At 37.8% G+C, this 22,527-nt stretch overlaps 1 protein-coding gene and 1 pseudogene across 11 annotated transcripts in view; one reads left to right on the top strand and one right to left on the bottom strand.

Annotated features, from left to right (window-relative positions):
- Positions 1 to 4,556: 4,556 nt before the first annotated feature.
- On the bottom strand, positions 4,557 to 9,203 carry LOC108391563 (non-selective voltage-gated ion channel VDAC3-like; annotated as a pseudogene).
- Positions 9,204 to 9,573: 370 nt separating this feature from the next.
- The window catches only part of STXBP5L (syntaxin binding protein 5L), a 415,289-nt gene continuing 402,335 nt past the window's right edge, over positions 9,574 to 22,527 (top strand). For 6 of the 11 annotated variants that reach the window (XM_073231573.1, XM_037013174.2, XM_073231576.1 and 3 more), the window contains exons 1-2: positions 9,574 to 9,805; positions 10,836 to 11,022. In XM_073231573.1, coding sequence (XP_073087674.1) covers positions 10,843 to 11,022 — 180 coding nt within the window. In that variant the 5' untranslated portion in view covers positions 9,574 to 9,805; positions 10,836 to 10,842. Of the gene's footprint in view, positions 9,806 to 9,861; positions 10,125 to 10,835; positions 11,023 to 22,527 lie in introns of those variants that run through there. The other 5 variants (XM_073231579.1, XM_073231575.1, XM_073231577.1 and 2 more) reach the window with 3 other exon arrangements.

Genomic DNA, 22,527 nt, shown 5'->3' with positions numbered 1-22,527 from the left:
GTCATCTGCAAATAGTGACAGTTTGACTTCTTCTTTACCAATCTGGATTCCTTATATTTCTTTGTTTTGTCTAATTACCATGGCTAGGACCTCCAGTACTATGTTGAATAACAGTAGGGAGAGTGGGCATCTCTGTCTTGTTCCCGATCTCAGAGGAAAAGCTTTCAGCCTCTCGCTGTCCAGTATGATGCTAGCTGTGGGTTTATCATAGATGGCCTTTATTATGTTGAGGTACTTTCCCTCTATGCCCATTTTGTTGAGAGTTTTTATCATGAATTGATGTTGAATTTTGTTGAATGCTTTTTCAGCATCTATGGAGATGATCATGTGGTTTTTGTCCTTCTTTTTGTTGATGTGGTGGATGATGTTGATGGAAATTCGAATGTTGTACCATCATTGCATCCCTGGGATGAATCCCACTTGATCATGGTGTATGATCCTTTTGATGTGTTTTTGAAATCTGTTCACTAATATTTTGTTGAGTATTTTTGTATCTACATTCATCAGGCATATTGGTCTGTAGTTTTCTTTTTTGGTGGGGTCTTTGCCTGGTTTTGGTATTAGGGTGATGTTGGCTTCATAGAATGAGTTTGGGAGTATTCCCTCCTCTTCTATTTTTTGGAAAACTTTAAGGAGAATGGGTATTATTTCTTCTCTGTGTGTCTGATAAAATTCCCATGTAAATCCATCTGGCCCGAGGGTTTTGATTACTGCTTCAATTTCGTTGCTGGTAATTGCTCTGTTTAGATTTTCTGTTTCTTTATGGGTCAGTCTTGGAAGATTGTACTTTTCTAGGAAGTTGTCCATTTCTCCTAGGTTTCCCAGCTTGTTAGCATATAGGTTTTCATAGTACTCTCTAATAATTCTTTGTATTTTTGTGGGGTCCGTCGTGATTTTTTCCTTTCTCATTTCTGATTCTGTTGATGTGTGTTGACTCTCTTTTTCTCTTAATAAGTCTGGCTGAGGGTTTATCTATTTTGTTTATTTTCTCAAAGAACCAGCTGTTGGTTTCATTGATTTTTGCTATTGTTTTATTCTTCTCAATTTTATTTATTTCATTGATTTTTATTATGTCCCTCCTTCTGCTGACTTTAGGCCTCATTTGTTCTCCTTTTTCCAATTTCAATAATTGTGATATTAGACTATTCATTTGGAATTGTTCTTCCTTCTTTAAATAGGCCTGGATTGCTATATAGTTCCCTCTTAATACTGCTTTTGCTGCCTCCCCAACTTTGTATTGTTGTCATTTGTTTCCATATATTGCTGGATCTCCATTTTACTTTGGTCGTTGATCCATTGATCATTTAGGAGCATGTTGTTAAGCCTCCATGTGTTTGTGAACCTTTTTGCTTTCTTTGTACAATTTATTTCTAGTTTTATACCTTTGTGGTCTGAAAAGTTGGTTGGTGGGATTTCAATCTTTTGGAATTTACTGAGGCTCTTTTTATGGGCTAGTATATGGTCTATTTTGGAGAATGTTCCATGTGCACTTGAGAAGAATGTGTATCCTGTTGCTTTTGGATGTAGAGTTCTATAGATGTCTATTAGGTCCATTTGTTCTAGTGTGTTGTTCAGTGCCTCTGTGTCCTTAGTTATTTTCTGCCCGGTGGATCTATCCTTTGGGGTGAGTGGTGTGTTGAAGTCTCCTAAAATGAATGCATTACAGTCTATTTCCCCTTTTAGTTCTCTTAGTTTTGTTTCACATATGCTGGTGCTCCTGTGTTGGGTGCATGTATATTTATAATGGTTATGTCCTCTTGTTGGACTGAGCCCTTTATCATTATGTAATGTCCTTCTTTATCTCTTGTTACTTTCTTTGTTTTGAAGTCTATTTTGTCTGATACTAGTACTGCAACACCTGCTTTTTTCTCCCTGTTGTTTGCATGAAATATCTTTCTCCAACCCTTCACTTTTATTCTGTGCATGTCTTTGGGTTTGAGCCAACTCTCTTGTAAGCAGCATATAGATGGGTCTTGATTTTTAATCAATTCTATTTCTCTCTGTCTTTTGATTGTTGCATTCATTTAGGGTGATTATTGAAAGATATGTACTTATTGCCATTGCAGGCTTTAGATTCATGGTTACCAAAGGTTTAAGGTTAGGTTGTTTACTACCTTACTGTCTAACTTAACTCGCTTATTGAGCTATTATAAACACAGTCTGATGATTATTTCTCTCCCTTCTTATTCTTCCTCCTCCATTCTTTATATGTTAGGTGTTTTGTTCTGTGCTCTTTTTAGGAGTGCTCCTATCTAGAGCAGTCCCTCTAAAATACCCTGTAGAGGTGGTTTGTGGGAGGTAAATTCCCTCAACTTTTGTTTAATCCCTCCTTTATATTTAAATGATAATCGCACTAGATACAGTATCCATGGTTCAATGCCCTTCTGTTTCATTGCATTAAATATATCATGCCATTCTCTTCTGGCCTGTAAGGTTTCTGTTGAGAAGTCTGATGATAGCCTGATCGGTTTTCCTTTGTAGGTGACCTTTTTTCTTTCTCTGGCTGCCTTTAATACTCTGTCCTTGTCCTTGATCTTTGCCATTTTAATTATTATGTGTCTTGGTGTTGTCCTCTTTGGGTCCCTTCTCTCGGGAGTTCTGTGTGCTTCCATAGTCTGAGCAACTATTTCCTCCCCCAGTTTGGGGAAGTTCTCAGCAATCACTCCTTCAAAGACACTTTCTATCCCTTTTTCTGGTACCCCTACAATGTGGATATTGTTCCTTTGAGATTGGTCACACAGTTTTCTTAATATTGTTTCATTCCTGGAGATCCTTTTATCTCTCTCTGAGTCAGATTCTATGTGTTCCTGTTCTCTGATTTCTATTCCATCAATGGCCTCTTGCTTCTTATCCATTCTGCTTATAAATCCTTCCAGAGATTGTTTATTTCTGTAATCTCCCTCTGGATGTCGTCATCCCTTAGCTCTTGTATATTTCTCTGCAGCTCTGTCAGCATGTTTATGATTTTTATTTTGAATTCTTTTTAAGAGGACTGGTTATGTCTGTCTCTGCAGATCCTCTCTCAGGGGTTGTCTGAACTATTTTAGACTGGACTAAATTTTTCTGCCTTTTCATGGTGATAGCAGTGTCTGTAGGCAGATTGTGGGTGTGTCAGCTGGGAGAAGAAAGTCCTTTCCTGCTTGCTGGATGCCTTGCCCTTCTCCGCTGCCTGTGTCAGTTACCCACACTCCTGGAGCAGCCACCGGGTTATTCACTTAGCTGCTATGTGTGGGGTCTCCATCAGAGCAGCGCAGAGCCCTGCGGGGAGTGGCAGGCACACCAGGTGCATTCCTCCGCGATAGCGGCACCCCTGCTCGGCAGCTGTGAGCCAGCAGTGGCATTTAGGTCTGGCCAGGGTGGCTGTGCTTTGGGCTGGGATTCTGGTCAGCTGCTGGGAGCACGGCTGCTCCCTCTGGCACTGGTGCAGGTGCGTGCGGGCCTTTCCCGTGCCCCTCTGGTGCCGCTGCTGCTGGCACGCATGGGCTGCTCCCAGGCTGCTCAGTTGCTGCTGCTGCAGGCTTGCACGGACCTCTCCTGGGCTCCTCTGGTGCCACTGCTGCTGATGTGCATGGTCTGCTCCCAGGCTGCTCCGTCGCCACCGTGGCGGGCTTGCAGGAGCTGCTCCCGGTCCCCTCTGGTGCTGCCGGTGCACGCGATCCTCTCCCGGTCCCTTCTGGCACCGCCGCCCCCAGCGTGCATTGCCACTCTCCCACTACTGGGCTGGTGTGTTGGGGTCCATGCCAGTTGGGGGAATGACTGGCAGGCTGCTTAGTGCCATGAAGGGCTTCAGAGCTGCGCTGCCACCCACGGGGTTAGGGCACCTAAAGTTCCCCAGGATTCCCTGTTGCTGGCTAAGTGTGCTGGGACGACTTTGTCCAGCTGTGGGGTCCCTGTCTCTTTAAGACTTGCAAAAAGCACTCACTTTTCTTTTGTCTCAGGGGCGCCGGTTGCAGGGACCTGCCTGCAGGTTTTGCTTTTCCATTTCTCTAATATCCAGCACCCCGTGCACCTTGTGTCTGCGCTCCGGGTGTGGATTTCTAGAACTGGTTGTTTAGCAATCCTGGGCTTTCACTCCCTCCCCGTTTTGACTCCTTTCTTCCCGCTGGGTTCTGGGGTGGGGGAGCGTTCGGGTCCTGCCTGGCCACAGCTTGTATCTTACCCACTTCGTGTGATGTTGAGTTCTGGCAGATGTAGATGTATCCTGGCTGTAGTACTGTATCCACTGGTGTCTGTTTTAGGAATAGTTGTATTTATTGTATTTTCATAAATATATATGTTTTTGGGAGGAGATTTCCACTGAACTACTCATGCCGCCATTTTCCCATGATCCTCCTTGGTGTTTGTTGATGGAGCTTTTTGGCTGAATCTGTGCAATGGTCCAGTGGTGGCACCAGTCCTGTGGATCAGCAGGGCTGGGTTCTGAGGCTGAGAGCCACTAGTTGGGTTCGAAGTCTGGTCCTTCCTGTGATGCGGAGGTGTGTGTCACAGAAGAATTTTAAGGCCAAATCATAAAGATTCATTTCTCTTCACCTCCAGGAACAAATCCGATGCTTTACTCAAAACCAATTAAGCTTCATTCCAACCTTGTTATCTCCTGCATTGAAGCTTTTTCCTATTAAAGCTGATAGGATTAGTTTGACTCCTGGTGGAAGGGTCTAAGTATAACCCAGTCCAATCAGGCTGGCATTGTTTACTTTAGCAGATAGAAAAGTTCTACAGTCCAGCTTGTGTTTAGTACTGATGCCAGAATGGATATTACTGCCAGCCAGCCATGAAGGTTTATTGATGTTTCAGTCTTCTCATTAACCTTCTGGTAGATAGATCCTTCAGATTCAGTGTTATCATTCACATGAGTGTAGAGCTGGAAGTCTGCAACCTTGCAACCCAGGGAAAAATTATTCTGGAATAGTTTGGATTTGGCTATGTCAAAACTCATCTGAAAGCCAGCAAGCCAACCTTCAAAAGATAACACAGTCCAGCCATAGATGGTTGGTCGAGAAAATCAATATCAACATTATTTGCCAAGATTGAAACACTCTCATTTATCGGAGGCCTTCAATTTCCCTCTCTTTTTTCCTGTGTTTGGTACAAATATGGTTTCAAGAGTCAGTTTCAACCCTTCAGTCTACTTGGTCTCCAAACAGATTTCTCCTCCAACAGTATTGTCTGTGTTCCATTTTTGGGTGAAGATAAGTCCATAGTTACAGACCTTATATTTGGTCTCTACATTGCTTGATGCTTTCCCTGTTTCAGTGTAGACCTGACCAGAAGTAGAAAATATTACTCCACTATGAGACTATGAGACTTGGTTCTCAGATCTATTTTGACCATGTGAAACCCATATTCCTTGTTGAAGACATCCTTGGCAGCCTAGGTCACAGTAAGTCAGTGTGTTACATATATCTCTCTATTTTATCCTAATATTTAAATTTTGTAAGTTTCTTTTCTAATATCAAATACCTACATAATGGAATTTTTTTTATTCTCAAAAGAAAGCTAACATGAGGAAAGGATTTGTGATATTATCTGATATGATTTATATGAGTCCAAATTTCATTTCCTAATATTCTAGATGTATGATCTTGGGCATCTTCATACATCTTTCCTTCTGTTTTATCACCTGTAAAATGGAGTTATCAAAAGTTACCATACATGATTGTTGTGAGGATTAAATGATAAACTTAATATAAAACTGGTTATACAGTTTCAGCTCATGGTAGATGCTCTTCTTAATGTTGAATTTGGTCATCATATTGTCCTTGGCTGAGTTGTGTATCCCCAGATTTACAGTTTGGAGCCCTTATTATCTCAGAATGTAGCTGTTTTTGGAGTTAGGGTTTTAAAGAGGTGATTAAGTTAAAATGAGGCCATTAGGGCAGGCCTTAATCCAGTCTGACTGATGTCCTTATAAGAGAAAATTTGGATACAGGAAACACCAGGGATGTGCACACACAGGGGAAAGACCATGTGAAGACAGAGTCAAAAAGAAGTCATATGCAAGTCAAGGAGAGAAGCCTCAGAAGAAACCAAACTGGCTGACACTTTGGTCTTGGACTGCTAGTCTCCAGAACTGTGAGAAAAATTAGTTTCTGTTGTTTAAGCCACCCAGTCTGTGGTTTTTTGTAATTATGTCCCTGGCAAACTATATACAAATATTCACTATTTCAGAAGAATTGATCCCCGTACCTTTTTCCTATGCCAGTTCCTACTAGTCTAATTGTAATAAGGCAATGATTAATAGCATGATCTTAGAAGTTAGAAAATCTCGAATTTGAAGACTGGCTTATCCATCTAAATGACCTTGGGGGAATTTCTCAAATGTTTCTGAGTGTCAAACTTCTCACCAGTAAGATGGGGATAACACCTTTTTCATAGTTATAATAAATAACTAGAAGAGATGTTTGTGAATTTCGTAGTATTGTTTATGGCATATAGGTGCTAAATAATTGGTAGAACTTACTATCTTTTTATGTGATGGAACATTTACATGTGTTTTGTCAGTTTGGCTTAGTCTTCTCCAAGCCTAGTCAGTATAGCAAATCTCTGTGTGAAGTGCCACACATGTATATAATTTATACAATTATTTAACTATATTTTGGGTGTGGAAAAGCAGCTTCTTTAGCTTTTTTGTTGGCTTCAATCCAAGATCACAAACCCTGGAAGTGAATTGTAATATATTTTAAACATATACCCTAAAAATTCCTCCACTGTATTACATTTGTTTAAATGATTTGATGATTTTGCTCCAGGGACCATGCTTAGACTATTTTTCTTTCTTGAAGTTCTTCAGACTCTCATCTTAGGAAGATAAGGATTATCAGAAATTCCTCTCCATGAGGTATTCTAGTTTGCAGTTGAATGAACAAAGCTCTCCATTATTATTATCTGAACCAACTCTTAAGTTCCTTGCATTATTTATAAGGTACATTTCATGGTCTGGTTTTATTCCCTTTATCAGATTGTTTATAGAATAATGTTGTATTTTTCTTTAATTTATAAAGGATGGAATTTGCTTTCATAGACATTTCACTGTACTTTCTATTACCTAGTAAGATTTTTAGGTTATACTTGTTTATGCTCTCTCCTCACATACATAATACACTCTGTCTCTTGCTCATTTCTATCCTTTGCTCACAGCTTGTGAATAGTCATCACAATAGCCTATGTCCACAGTTTCTCTCTATGAGACTGCAATTTTGTTAAGATTTTTATTTGCTGTCATTAATTCAAATTAATATTTATTGGGCAGTTACAATGTATATGGCACTGTGCTATCTACAGTGGAGGAAGAAAGATATCTAAAATAGTCCCAAAGAGTCCACAATCTCAGCATTCCAATCATATATGTATATATTTGGCTTCTAATATTTGTTTGGGAACACATATATTCTGACTTAGCTTTTCTTCCACTACCCATTCCTGTTTGTGTCCCATCTGAAGGGGTATCCACTCTGCCCCTCTTTCTTAACTCAAGTAGGCCAATAAATTTCCTCTGGGGACCTCAGGCAGAGTCTTTTGTCAGATCATTTTGTGTCCTTTCTTATTCTCAGTTCTCCCCCAATTTTTAGAACAAAACCACCTAATTTGCTTAGATAGCACAATGTTACTGATGGGTGGTTTAAGAGGTTTTCTTGTCAAATGTTACATCTCACTTTGCTGAAGTAGGATATCTTCTTTCTTTACTTTCATCAAAAGACCAAAGCATCACTTATCATGGGCTTGTTTTCATTTATTTGAAAATTAAGGCACTGCCGATAGACTTTCTGATGAAGAGAAGGAGGGCATCTGATTCCACTATTTTAGGCAGAAATTCCTACTTCTCAATGAGTGAGAGCAACACCCCTCCACAACTTGCACCTTAAAAAAAAAGTAAAGCCAGACATAAAAAGAGAAAAGCAAACTCTTTAGCCTTAATAGGCACCCACACTTGGAGGTGAAATGAGCCAGGAAGAAAAGAAGAAAAAAAGAAGAAAATGGAAAAAGAGCCTAAAGACAAAAAAAGAGAGTAGATACATATGTTAGGAATCCGGTAGAGAATTTAGAACCCTACTAAGATCTAGTTTCCATCAACCATAGCATTTATTTCCACCCAATTCTTATGCCACCCAAGCAGGATGTAATTGGGTACCATCTCATAAATTTTTTACCAATAACCATTAATAAACGAACTGTTTAAAACTCTTTAAGTGCCTCTTATATGTGAACTATTGTGCCAGGTGCTAAACAAGAGGAATACACAATTCTGTGCCTGCCTTCAAGAGTGTTAACTGACTAGGTGGGGCAATGAGACACTACCAAGCAGTATTGGGGGTCTTTTGGAGGTCTCGAAGGAGTTAAACAGACATTAAATACTGACAAGTTCAAAAGGAGAGGGTGAGCATTGAACTGATTATACGAAAAACTGGGCTCTATTCCATCTCTGCCATTTCTTTGCCATGTGACCTTGCGTAAGGCATTTCTCTTTCAGGTGTCCCCTTTCATCCCTCCACCATCCTCCATCCCCTTCCTCCACCAAAAAACAAAAACAAACAAAACAATTAAGAAAAGAAAAATAAAGGAAAAAGAAGAGGTCATACCAGATCTCTAAATGTGAGAGTATTTGGGATGATTACTAATGAGCTGTGTTGTATGGCCCAGATTGAAGTCTACAGCTAGCTATGGTCCCCTGAGCTGCCGTTCATTTTCACAGACGAAGGGACCGAATTCCAAATTTTCCCCAGTTCAGTAGCAATTTAAAGGCTCAGAACCTAATCTTATCCTGATGTTGTTAAAAAAAAAAAAATTCCCGTACTGAATAGTGCATCTTTCAAAACGATTATTGTGACTCATATAAAAGCTTAAAATATATTCTTGACACAGTTTACTGAGAGAAATGTTTTCCTAAAGTGAAAATGGGGGGAAGGAGTGCTTATTCGTGTTAGAGGGAACAAGGTGAGCAATTAATTCTTAGGGATCTGGAAGGCTTTATATTCCCAAACTGCTGAGATACAATTCCTTCCGGCAGACGTGACGGTTAAACAATCATGCAAGTAGCAGGGCAAGTGAGAGAAATCCAATAGATGCACCTGGACAATGGGGAAGAAGCTCACAGAAGTCATAGACTGCAAAACACCTGCCCCGTTCACAAAATTGCCCGCAGTCAGACCTAGGGAAATCTTGCAGCCTTGGACTTGAGGCGTCCAAGATCGCTCGCTTGCAGGCATCCTATTGATTCACACTTGCGTCCTTCAACAGGTAGCGCCAATTACAGCCCCCAAAGCACGGCCCCCCCAGCATACTGGCCAAAACCCCTGTCAATCAAATACTTCACCTACCTTTCTAAATTCTCCCCTCCCTCTTCCATTGGCCTTTCCTTCGGCCTATCCCCAAATTTCTTCCGCGCCTCGCGACCGCGGAACTTGGTCCTATGGAGCCTAGGATTGGAGCCGAGGCTACTCCCGCCCTTTGACGTCCCCGAGCTCTCCGCCCTTTTCAACTGGCCCCGCGCGGCCGGGTGGAGGGGGCGGGACAAGCGGGGGGCGGTTTGGAGGTGGGGCTTGCCTCCCACGGCGGGAGGGCGGAGCCTGCGGTGGAGCCTGCCTGGTCGGTTAGGACCTCGGAGAGCGCCGCGCGCCGCGACCTGAGGGACTGGGGAAGCGGCCCGAGCCGGGCAGGACTGAAGCCTGCGAGCCCGCCTCCCTCCGCACCCTCAGCTTCCCAAGCTGGCAGGCGGCTAGTGGAGGCTGAGAAAGGTGCCTAAGTCGGGAGCCAGAGTCATCCCTCTGGGACGCCGCCGCCGCCGTCCAGCAGCGGCTCCCTCACACCTGTATGTGTGTCTGCGCGAGCGCCCGCGCGCCAGTGTCTGTGAGAGCGGGTTTGTGTGTGCGCCGGCTGAGCGCGCCAGTGTCTTGTGTGAGGGGGTTTGTGTGTTCGCTCTCCGGCGGGCGAGAACCCCTCGCCTAGGCGCTTGGTTCGAGGAGGAACCGCGGGAGCGACGGCTCTGCGCTTCCAGCAGGCTAAGTCGCGACTCGGGCCGCAGCCATCGCCGCCACTGCCTCATGTCCCCTAAGAGCCTCCGCGGGGCTGCGGGGAGAGCGGACGGGCGGGCGAGCGCGGCGGCGGCTGCGGGCAGCGCGGGGCGGCGGGTAGGTGGAGGAGGTGAGGAGGGAGGGGGCCGGAGATGCGGGGACGACAGGGAGCGGAGGGAGAAGTGCAGGCAGCGGTGGTCGCGGCCGCCCCTCCGTCGGCTCCCTCAGATGCTTTGGGGTCCGGGCTGTTGGGGTAGGGGATTGAAAAAGGCCTCCCCATCATTTCCTACTGGGAAAAAGGGAGCGTTGAAGATGACGGGTGAGAGCCTAGAAGGTGGTGGCAAGAGTAAATACCCCCTCCACCCCCCGCAACATCGTTTTTCTGAAAATACAATTTTCTGAGCTGAACCTTTTGAAGGAAAGCCCGCCCTTAGGAGAGAGACAGTTTGGGTCTGTTGGACTCTGGTTTGATTGTATAATAATGATGATATAATGCTAATGACGATGATGACACTGCCTTTTATTTTTACCCCAGTGCTGATAAAGCGTAGCTACAGCTGGGGGTAAAGCTTTTGAAAATTTGATGTATGAAGAGGAAATACTGTTGCTTTTGGAGTTGTGTCTTATTTTTTGAGGGATATGCTTTTCAGAATTAAAATTTGACAAATGAAGCCTGACATTTGTTTCTTCTTGTTTTTTTTTTAGTCATTTTATGAGCCAGTGTTCATAAAATGGGGACTGGCTACAGCCTTGACTAATGAAAATAAACACTTTTACCCAGACATAATTCCATGTGTTAATCACCCTTTCCTTTGAATTTCTCAACAGTTTTAAAATGAAGAAGTTTAATTTCCGAAAAGTTTTGGATGGCTTAACTGCCTCCTCCCCTAGCGGCAGTGGCAGTAACAGTGGTGGCGGCGCTGGTAGTGGTTCCGTGCATCCAGGAGGGACTGCAGGGCTTCTCAGAGAGGAGATTCAGGAGACCCTGACTTCAGAGTATTTCCATATTTGCAAGGTAAGTTTTGAATTGGCTTAAGGCTTTACAACCTATTAGTTCTTTATTTACTGCTGTGAGGAAAAAAAAAAAGACACACACACACACGAAATTGTTGAGTAGCCACTATCAGAGAGTCTGATGCCAAGAGCTTTGTGGATAGGTCAGTTTGAATTAATAAACACACACACACGCACACACGCACGCACGCACGCACGCACGAAATTGTTGAGTAGCCACTATCAGAGAGTCTGACACACACACACACACACACACACACACGAAATTCTTGAGTAGCCACTATCAGAGAGTCTGATGCCCAGAGCTTTGTGGATAGGTCAGTTTGAATTAATAAACATATTCCAGGCATCAATTTAAAAAGCAATGGTAGTTTAAAGGGGAAATAAGCAAACATAAAAGGTAGAATTTGCAAGATAGTGTTAAGGCTCAATAATGGACACAATCTTTAAGTTAATGCTTATTTATAAGTAGTAAATGGAAGGAGAAAAATCCTCATTCTGGTTAATTTCGTGTTGTCAGAGAAACCAATTGTTATTTTGCTGTTCAGTATAAAATGATTAAAGCTATTAAGATGTTGCTAGAATTAAGTAAATAGCTAGATGAATATATCCATTTAAAAAGATCTAAATGCTTTGTTTTAAATTCGTTTAAAATTCTAAAAAATTCTCCAGATTCTTAAACTCTTAAGAAATAAACAAATGCCATAGGCTTAAAACTTGTAAGAACTTGTAATACTTGTAGGAACTAAAAAATAACCTAGGTTCTGGTTTAATATTTTTAGATAATTATACTTTGATGTTTAACTTCTAATGAATAAGCTAAAGAAAGTTTCTAATGAGGAGAGATGAGAATTTATAAAAAAACATTACGTTACTATACAGAGATATTGTATTTTCTGAAAAGTTTATTTATAATATTATTGTCCTTTTTGGGGGGACAGCCTAGGAATGTGCTTTTGACCTGCCATAATTAATAAAAAAGCTGCTGTGATACAAATGAATATAGTTTTATAAATGTGTTTGAATACATAAGAAGAAATGCTAAATTTTTGAAATCACAGACATTTTTGGTACTTAAAAATTTTTTTGCAATTATTAAAATTGTTTTTGCAGTGAGGAAGTTATGTATAATGAGCTAAGTTTTAATTATTGCCTCAAGTTTATATTCCAATAGGGTTCTTATAAAAACCTTAAGTCTATAGATATTCCTAGTCTGTGAGGTTTCTATATAATACAAAATTATATACAATTTTTCCTCAATTTGAAATAATAGATACTTTGTCAGATTAGGGAGAAGTTTAGTAGTGGTCAGAAGGCAAATATGTAAAAGAGTTCTGGAAGCCAAATTTGAACTGTTAGGTTGGGGAATTATGCTCTCATTCTCTAATCTTTGATGAATTACCATTTCCATTCGGAGATTCTGAAAAAAATTCTAAATTCTCTCAGTTCATGAATGTGATGCTGCAGGGTTTTAATAGGTGTAAAATTAGTATAGGCTTCGGAAACAGAATGGCATTGGGCTGTTGAGGTTATAAAACTGGTAGAGAAGTTTTTAAATAAAAAATTTCAGGGGAAATGGGTGAAGGCAGTAGGGGGAAATGGGATATATAGTCATCTTTTTATTTATTCAAAGAAGATAATCATGTGAAGTGGCAGAAGTTAAATATGTAGTACTTCAAAGACATGGTATGGTAGGAAGGGCACTTGGCCTAGGATTCAGAAAATGTGTATTTTATTTAAAACCACTTCTGAGCCATATATCTGCCTTAAGCCTTTATTTTCACATTTATAATATGGTAGTATTTCTTCCTTTCTTATGTAAAAGAGTTATTGGGGAGGTCAAACAAGACAGGTGAAGGCAATGTGTAAGTTGGAGAAGGAGATAAAATGTACATTTATATTACTGTTAAGGTCTTAAAATCATCTTATTCTTGGTGGAATGACTATAACCAGTGAGTTATAATAATATAGATAACAATTTTTGAAGAAATTATAAGACTAGATAGCCATAAAAGTTAAATACTAGTAATGTTAAAATCTTACTAAATGGGGAAAGTACTATGGCATCTTTGGATAACAATATAATTAATTTTAAAAGGTGGTTATGTGTAGTACTTTAGGTTACCTGGAGTGTAATAAAATATACAAAAATGAATTAAGGAAATTCCAAGATTAGAACTGTTTCTAAAATGGGGACTGCGGTTCGACTCACTGATTAAATGTGCAAAAACATTCTATTAAGAGTACTAAGCAACTGGACCTTCTGGGTACTTCTGTCTTTTCAACATGGCCAAAATTAAAGTATTAATCTCAAATCTGCTCTTTTGAAAACCATGCTTCTCTCTTGGCTGATTACTCGTCAGATCTTATCTGTTCTATTTCCTTAGTGTTTTTGAAATTTATTCCTTTTCACAACCTCCCGTACTTGTTCATTCTATCATATTTTCTTGGTCTCTTGAATTCTTCCTGATTGTCTCACCTCTTGCTTTACCCTACTCCATTTTGTTATAATAACAGCTATTTTTGAATTATAGTGCCAATTATGCATTTCCCTGCTAAAAATTATATGTTGGTTTCTCTAGAGCAGTGATGCTCTACAAACAAGTCTTGTGTGAAACCCCAGTAAGTAACATCTGTTAAAACAAATAAATATAGCACTTCATTGGCATACATTAAAAAAAATATACAGCCAAACAATGAATAAACTTTTTTATATATGGTTTTTGTTTTATAGTATTATTGAAAGGTAGGTCATGGGACATTTGCTAGCCTTTAGTAAAAGTATAAAGCTACAACCGTGATCATCAATGATATATAACAAGTTTGAAAATAGAAATGTTAGAAGAAATTTTCGTTCAAGTTCAGCAAAAAACAGGTCAATGCATTGGTTTAGTGCAATCTCTCTGAAGTTCATTATGTAGCATTTGAATGCCCATGTTCAAATATTTGTGAAATAGAAGCCTTTTCTGAACTTAAATTCTAAGAAACACAATTGGAAACTACTGCTCTATACAATAAACTCTGAACTGCTTAACTTGGTCTGTGTATAGTTGCCTTCAAAAAGTTTTCCTGTTTGCCTTTCCATCCTCATTTCCTTGATTTCCCTAAGCATGTTGCATTCCTTGACAACACCATATTTTCTCATATTTCAAAGCCTTTTCTTAGTCTATTGCTCCTGACTATAATCCCTCTTCCAGGTTTAATATAATCAGAGAATTCCCAGTTACTATTCACCTCACAATTCAAACACCATCCTTCAGAAACTAGCTCTGATCAGTGCCTTCCTCATCTCATCTACCTTTCCCAGACAAAGTTAATTTTTTTTCTTGTATCTGTTTTTGTATAGCACCTGGCATTTACCTATAGTGTGAATTTAGCACCTTATAATGATTAAAAATTTTTTTCTATCACTGTAATACTGTGAACTCTTAAAGAGACAAATGTATTTTCTTTCCTTATCATTTCCTTATCACTACCTAGCAGGCCAATGGTTCTGAACTCTGTCTAAAAGAGAGATTTCTAACTTCACCTTAGTCTTAGAGAATCAAAGTCTCCAGGGATGGAGCCTAGGCCTTTTTAAAAAGGTCTCAAAGGAGATTCTGATGCACAGGCAGTCTTGAGAACCATTTAGTAGGAACTTGATATACTTTATGAATGAAGGAGTATATACATTGTTGGTTGATTAACTGAAAAGGTTTTAAAGCAGAAAAGAATTAATAATGATGTGTCTTAAACATTTTATTGTAACTAAAAACATATACATCAATTTACAATTCACTTGATGAATGACCAAGATTTTTTTTGTTGAGTATTGGTTTTATGATTAGACTTTTGTGTGGACTTTTCTTCTATAAATGATCATAAATTCATTGTGCACAATTTTCAGTTTTAATTTATTTAAAGTAGAATAAGAACTTACATGCTTTTAAAGCAAACTAAGTGCCAGGTTCTTCTAGATGATATATACATATCATCTGACAATCTACACCTAATTAGGCTGAAAGTGGGAGAGCTAGTATTGTGTCTTGAGAGAGTTTATTTCAAGCATTCAGTGAACCATTAGGATCAATCTATGTTTTACAAAGGCAAGAGCTTTTGTTAATCTAGCAAGTTGGTTAAAATAAAATTAGCTTCATCTGTAAGATATTCCATTGGACCTTCTTAATGGTCCTCTAAGGTAAGCAAGAAAAATGTTAATATTTTTATTATACTGATAAAACATTTGAGACCAGAGAATATAATTGGAGTCCTTAGGTTTCCAAGTGATCTTTTTAGGGGAACAATTCAGAAGTATTAAATAGACAATGACAAACACATGGGATGTTCTAGAACTAATTAACAAAATAGACAAAAATATATCACCAGCACCAGATGGCATAATTCCTGAAGTTTTGAGTAAACTTAAATTATCCAACTCAATATTTATCAACACTTGTAAGCTGTTTTTATGAATGGTCATGGTGTCAAACCAGCTTGTAGATAACTTGTGCAACTTCTGCAGGGAAACATTTGTAATCATGGCACTCATACCAGACATAATGTCAGATCTTCCCAGACAAGTAGTCATAAAATCAGAAACATAGTTATAGACTGGAGAGATGGACTTTTCAGGACCCTGGAAAGCTGAAGGAAATAAAGTGCCTATATATCCCTTACTTCTTCAGGTTTTCCATTGTCTCCACATCCTTCTAATTTCACATCATTTGCTTGGGAGGTTTTGTAACAGAAACTGGCACAAGACCATGATCATAGTTCTACATTTCTGCAATTTTCATTCAGTAAAAGATTCCTTGAGATCTGTGGATTTGTCTCATTCTATACTTGTAAGCTGGTAGAATAAAAGGTGATACAATTAACATTGCAAGATAACTTATTATAACAAAGGATTACGCATTTGATGATGGCTTGCTTCTCCTGTTGCAAAAATGGACAATACAGGATTGGCATCTTTAAGGACAGTAATGGAGGCAAACCAGAAGAATTAAGCTACCTTGTTAGAACTGGGATATTAACAACAAATCTAAGAGCCAAAAGGAATTGAAATAAACACATTTTTTAAAGAACCATAGACCAAAGCCAGGTTATTATTCTAGACTCTTTACTTTGCTTGTCATAAGAGCATAAGGGTACAGTGCAGTTTCAAATAAGGGATTATAGATTTTTAGGAGGTATGTTTATAAATATTTTAAGTTACCACAGAGAACAATCACATATTCTCAGAAAAGGTTTTTTGGTGCTAATATATTGTTAGAAAACTGCTTTGTTGTTCTCATTTAGTATGGTAGTTCTCTGTTCTTAAACAATGTTGTCAGACTTTGTGTTTGTCTCAATATAGAACCAATTTCAAATTTTACATAATTTCCAAGTCCGTTTATCTGTAGGATTATTATTAGTGATTAAGCCAAATTCTTATTTCTGGAATTTTAGTGCCTTTCTGTAGATCCCTTCTTCCTTCACTTGAAGACATGCCTGTGAAAATCATAGGGTTAAGTTCCATAGTTAAGTTCCATACTTTTAATGATAGAATGATTGTATTGGTTTCCACATTACAGTTCTAAAAGTTCAACAGTTACCCATATTATTAAATCCTAACCCCCTTTAGTGCAGTCACTATCTATCAAAGTAGTAAGATGTTACAGAATCATTAACTTTATTCTCGGTGCTGTACTACCATCCCTGTGACCAACTTACATTGTGATTGTGAGTTATTGTGCTCTTTAATCCCCTTGGCCTTCCTCCATCTTTCCCAGCCCCTCCCCCTTGGTAACTACTAGTCACTTCTTGGTGTTTGTGAGTCTAATGCTATTTTATTTTGTTCCTTCTGTTCTGCTTTGTTTTTATACTCCACAAATAAGGGAAATATGGTATTTGTCTTTCTCAGCCTGGCTTATTTCACTGAGGGTGATACCCTTTAGATCCATCCAAGATGTTGCAAATGGAAGGATTTCTTTTCTTTTTATGGCTGAATAATATTCCATTGTGTATATGTCCAGTCATCTGTTGATGGACACTTAGGTTGCTTCCATAACTTAGCTACTTTAAATAGTGCAGTGATAAGCATAGGGGTGCATATGTCTTTTTGAATCAGGGATCTTGTTTTCTTTGGGTAAATTCCTAGGAGTGGAATTACTGGGTCAAATGGTATTTTGATTTTTAATTTTTTGGCGGCACCTCCATATTGCTATCCACAACGGTTGCATCCTGACCAGCATTTGTTATTTCTTATCTTTTGGGTAATGGCCATCCTAACTGGTATTAGGTTATATCTCACTGTGTTCCCATAGTATCTTTTTTGTAAATTGATTTATTTTGGTTTGGTCCACATTTCATTTGCAACTAATTTGAAGTCACCTGTAATTCAATTTGTATAAAATCACAGAGTTTTTTTTTGTTTTTAAAGATTGGTTATCCTGTGCTTTTGTGTGTTGTTGAAAACAAAACTCTGATTTCTTTATGAATTGTAAGATTATGTATGAAGAAGTGGGTGGGTTGTTCAGTGTGCCACAAAATGAAAAGTAGACTTTTAAAAGTTGTTTTCTAGAAATGGAAAAGGAGTTACAATTTTAAGGAATAGAAAAAAGAATATTTTAAAGTCAACCTGAGCTATTCCTACTTTGTAATGCTGCTGTAGGGTATAGTTCACTTAGAATATTATAAAAGAAGAAAATATAGAAGACATAGAATATGTCAAAGTGAATAAGCATGGAGTAGATGCTTTAAGTTGCATTCATGGTGTTAATTTTTATTTATGAAGTAATTAGAGGGATAGGATAGGATCCAATTTCACATACCTCTTCTTTTTAGTATTTAAGACAGGTGAAAAAATAAAACACTTGAGAACTCATTATACAGTACTTAAAATTATATAGGAAAAACCTGGAAGTGTGTTGGTCAAGTCTATTTTATCTCTAACTTAGATTTCTTCTGAGTTATACAATATCCAAGACTCAGGTTAACAGGCTAAACATACTTGAAAAACTCAATTGGAGGGCAGTGAGAGGAAGATCAAAATACTGATGAGGAGCATACTTGAATTTATTGAGAGTTCCATTTATAAACAATCTGTGCACTGTTTTTACTGGTTGCCTACATAATTCAGAAGTTTCCTTATTCTGATTGTCTTCCTTCTTCTGATGGTTTATGCCTGGATCTTTCTTTGTTTTTTCCAATTCTATGTTAACCAAATTCCTTTACCATTTGAGATAATATTCAGTACTCTTGTGTTTTGGCCATACTATCTAGCATAGGTATTGGGTGAATTCATTTATTTATTATGTATTTATTGTTTATTGAAGATCTATTTTATACATATCTATACTAGGTGCTTTTTAATTGTGCCATCATATTTTTGGATGAGTTTGTAAGGTCAACACACACTAAATGAACACTTATTTTTATGTGATTAATGATTTGTGTCATGTACTTTAATTAATTTTTTGTAACTTTTATGAAACTGTCTCTCTTTTCCTTTTTTAAATGGCTTAAATTCTTTGCTCCCTTACCCCTTCCCTTCTGTTTACCTTGTATTTCTACTACTTTTGAATCACTCACTTTATAATGTTTTTGCGGTCTTTGTCCTTTGTTTAACTTAATTTCTATTTATATTCTCTTGTCCAAAAGCTCTTCTAAACTTAAAGAACCTAATACTTATTTCTTTTGCCATACTTTCATTCCCCTAACAAGTCATACTCTTTTGGGGACTACTAATATGTCAAAATACTCCTTAAATTATGGTTTCTCTTTTGTTTTATCAATTTCTTCTTGAAAGTATTGAAAAGTGTTTAATCTTCATCTGCTCAATATAATCCTCATGCTTTTTTGTTCCCTGATAACTAATTTCTGTCTTCCTATAAGCAGGATTACACATTTACCATAAAAATTTTAAATTTATTTTAACATTTTTCACAATGCCACACTCTTATTCTAAGAAGAGGTATAAGTTTAAAAAGCTTGTAGCAAAAGATAAATATTGAGAGGATAAGGTGCTAAGAGCTGACCACCTAGGAGTTGACAGCTGAAAGAAAAATAGGAAAGAACAGGAAAGGAAAAATAAAACACACATATGAAATTCATAGATTTTAAGTACTCAGTTCAAAAGGTTTTGACTATTATATATACCTGTGTAGCCAACAGTCAAAATATGATACAGATTTTCTTAAAATGCCTTCTTGCCTTTTTCCAGTTAATTCCCACTTCACCCTTTTCCAAAGGCAGCAGATTTCCAGCTTAGTTTTGCCTATTTTTGGGCTTCATAGAAATAGAATCATACACTATGTAGTGTGTGTGTATATGTGTGTGTGCATGTGTGCATGTCTTCTTTCATGCAACATAATGTTTTTGTGATATGTCTATATTGTTGAATGTATCCACAATTTGTTGCTTTTTTACTGCTGAGTAGTACATTAAATATTTTTATTGAAAAATTAAATTCCATTATAAATATGGACATGCTCATCACAGAAAACACAGCAGGGTAGACAGAAAAATATTCCCAGATTATCTTTGAATATTCAGATACAGATAATAATTAGTGATTTTTTGGTGCATTTCATGTCAGTACTTTTTATATTTAGTTTTTTGTTATGTGGAAATAAATGATCACCTAACAACAACAGAGGGTATTTATTCAGATTGCTATTGCAAGGGAGTCAGCCACCATTGCTTACATTTGGCAGGGATTCAAAGGGAAGAAGGGTATTAGGGAAAGCTTTATGTAGAAAAAAAAGGGTAGGCTTCAGGTATGCTCTTATTGGAGATTGTTGGCATGAGAAACTAAGGCAGACTGACTGTAAGTCAGGCATCCCATATGATTGGTTTGGGAATCATATTTGGCTTTCTTCCTTTGGTACTGAGTTTGAAGTGTAGGGGAGGAGGCTGCAAAAATTAGGGAACCTGCAGTCAGTGAACAAGTCCTACTGTTCTGAGCTGATTGCTGCAGAGGTTGTGGTTTGGCTTCCTGGAATGGTCACTGCAAGGATTGTGCTTTGGTTTCCTGAGCTGGTTGCTGCAGAGTTTGTGGGCCAGAGTTCTGTTGTCATATCTCATCTGACCATTGTATATTGTTTTGTTATGTTCAGTCTCAGTTATATTATGGATATTATGTTTTATTATGTAATAAATGGATCTTATATAGAATTTACATCTTAGTTTTTTGCCTTACATTAGAACACAAACATTTTTGTCATGTTGTAATGAATTTTCCTTGCATAAGTTTAATGGCTTTGGAACAGTCCATCTTGTGGATGCACCTGTCTTGCTTGAGGGTTTCAGCCCTGGGCAAGTCTGCTCTGGATTTGGTGGGACCGAGAAATGACAATGGAACGTTCTTGAGGTAAAAGGGTTTATACCTGATGGTAGGTTGAGCACGAGAATCATGTCTGCATCCAGCAGTCTGAAAGTCCATAATCCACCTCTGTCTCTGCCTCTGCCTCTGCCCAGTGCTCTTTACTCAGTCAGTAATAGGTCACTACTGATGGGTGTGGAAGCATTAGCCTAACAGTAGGCCAATTATATCATCAAGTAGTTTTGGGTCAGGTGAGGATACTGGCCATAAGAACTCCATTTTCCCCACAGTACCCTTCCCTTATTCTTGAAAATTCAGGTTGTTTCAGTTTTCTACATTCTTTTAGTAATGCTTTATGAATATCTGTGAGCATTAAACCTTAAACATATTTAGTATTATTTCCCCAGACCCCAGACTAGATTTCTAGAGGTAAAATATTTGGATTATAGACTCTTCACTAGCTTTAGATATTTTAATATATTTTTTCTAATTCAGTAGATAAAAAATAGAAATTATAGTTATTTAAATTTATATTTTGATTATTAGTGATCTCAATTATTTCCCCACATATTTGTTAACTAGTTGAGCTTCTTTCATGAGTTGTTTTCATATAATTTACCGATAATTTATTGGTTTTTAGTAATTTTCTACCACTTTTATATATTAAATAATTTTATTTTTTGTCTATTTTTATAAAAATATTCCCTAGTTCTTTTTTTTCTGTTCTCTTGGAGTTTATTTATTTATTTATTTATTTTTTTGAGAGGACATCTCTCATATTTATTGATCAAATGATTGTTAACAACAATAAAATTCTGTATAGGGGACTCAATGCACATTTTCCTTCTTCATGTCTTTCATTTTATATATATATTAAACATTTTATATTTTTTGTATAGTTAAATCTATTGATCCCTTCCTTTTTATCTCTTATGGAAGGAAACTTCTAAAATTAAGAATTTGAATTAAATATTCATTCCTTTTTTCTTTTAATTTTTGGTGCTTTGATCTTTTAAATTTTAACTTTTTATCCAACCACAATTTGTTTTGGTATTTATTTTAGTATGACTCTATAATGATTTTTCCTCCAAATAGCCAATCAGTTTTATCATACCACTTATTAACTGAATCTTCCTTTTTCCGCTGGTTGAAATAATCTTTTGTTATGAACTTTTGTATCTGGCATAATAGTATTCTTCCATCTTTCTGTTCTTGTGCCACTATCATACTAACTTGATTTTCAGGATAAAGACTGGCCCAAATAACGTGTAGACTGGGTTTTAGAATATTTTAACAGAAATGCAGTATCTGTGCCTATCAACCAAAGACTGCACACAGGTAATCAAGCAAAGCTGGGTTTATTACAACAAGGGAGATTGCATTCCATAAGGAACTGTGAAACATGTCAGTAAATGGGTGTTAGGACGGGCTTGTTACAGGATTTGGGCTTGTATTAGGTGATTTTAGGAAAGTTCAAAGAAGCATGAATTGAGTGTTGTCAGAAAGTGAGGGACAGTTCTATTATTTGGTATGCTAAGAATTTTTATGTAGGTAGTTGTGTATGTTAGCTGAATGAAGGAACACAATCAGTGTGGTTCGCACAATGTATTTATATTTATCAATACTCAGACATTATTCTGCAGTGATTTTGTTTTTGTCTTGCTCCATTATAGTCATAGAATGGCCTTGTTGATGTTAGTTTTCTGTGAAATTGTTCATATTCAACAGAACACCATGGCTTGTTAGTGCTAGGCAAGCTCCAGCTGATAGCTGTTAGAAGCTGCTTTTTTTCTCTTTTAGCAATTTATTACTTTTAACATAGCTTTTGTGGCTGAACTTGCCCACAATATGTTGCTAAGCAAGCCTGGTTCAATATCTAGATAAGAGTAATTTTTCAATATGATTGACAGCCAACAATCCATGTTGGTTGGTTTGAATTTGTTGGACAACAACTCTTAGTATAATTATATACTTGAAATAGTATACTTGAAAACAACTATCCTGAAAAAGTCTAAAAATTTCTTGTGCTCTTTATTTGCGCTATTTCTCCATTTATTCACATTTTCTTTTCCTCTCCACTTTGAGAAAATACTGCAGATTTTATTTCCTCCATATAATATTCTCTAGCAGGCATTTTTAACTCTAGCAGGTGAATAGAAGATTTTAAGTAATTGTTGTTTTTCTGAGACTTTGACCCAGCAAATCAATTCAGTATTTTTTTGT

The sequence above is a fragment of the Manis javanica genome, chromosome 3 (assembly GCF_040802235.1).
Source record: "Manis javanica isolate MJ-LG chromosome 3, MJ_LKY, whole genome shotgun sequence".
NCBI lineage: Eukaryota > Metazoa > Chordata > Mammalia > Pholidota > Manidae > Manis > Manis javanica.
The sequence above is the reverse complement of the archived record's forward strand: the minus strand, read 5'-3'. Positions and strand labels throughout refer to the sequence as shown.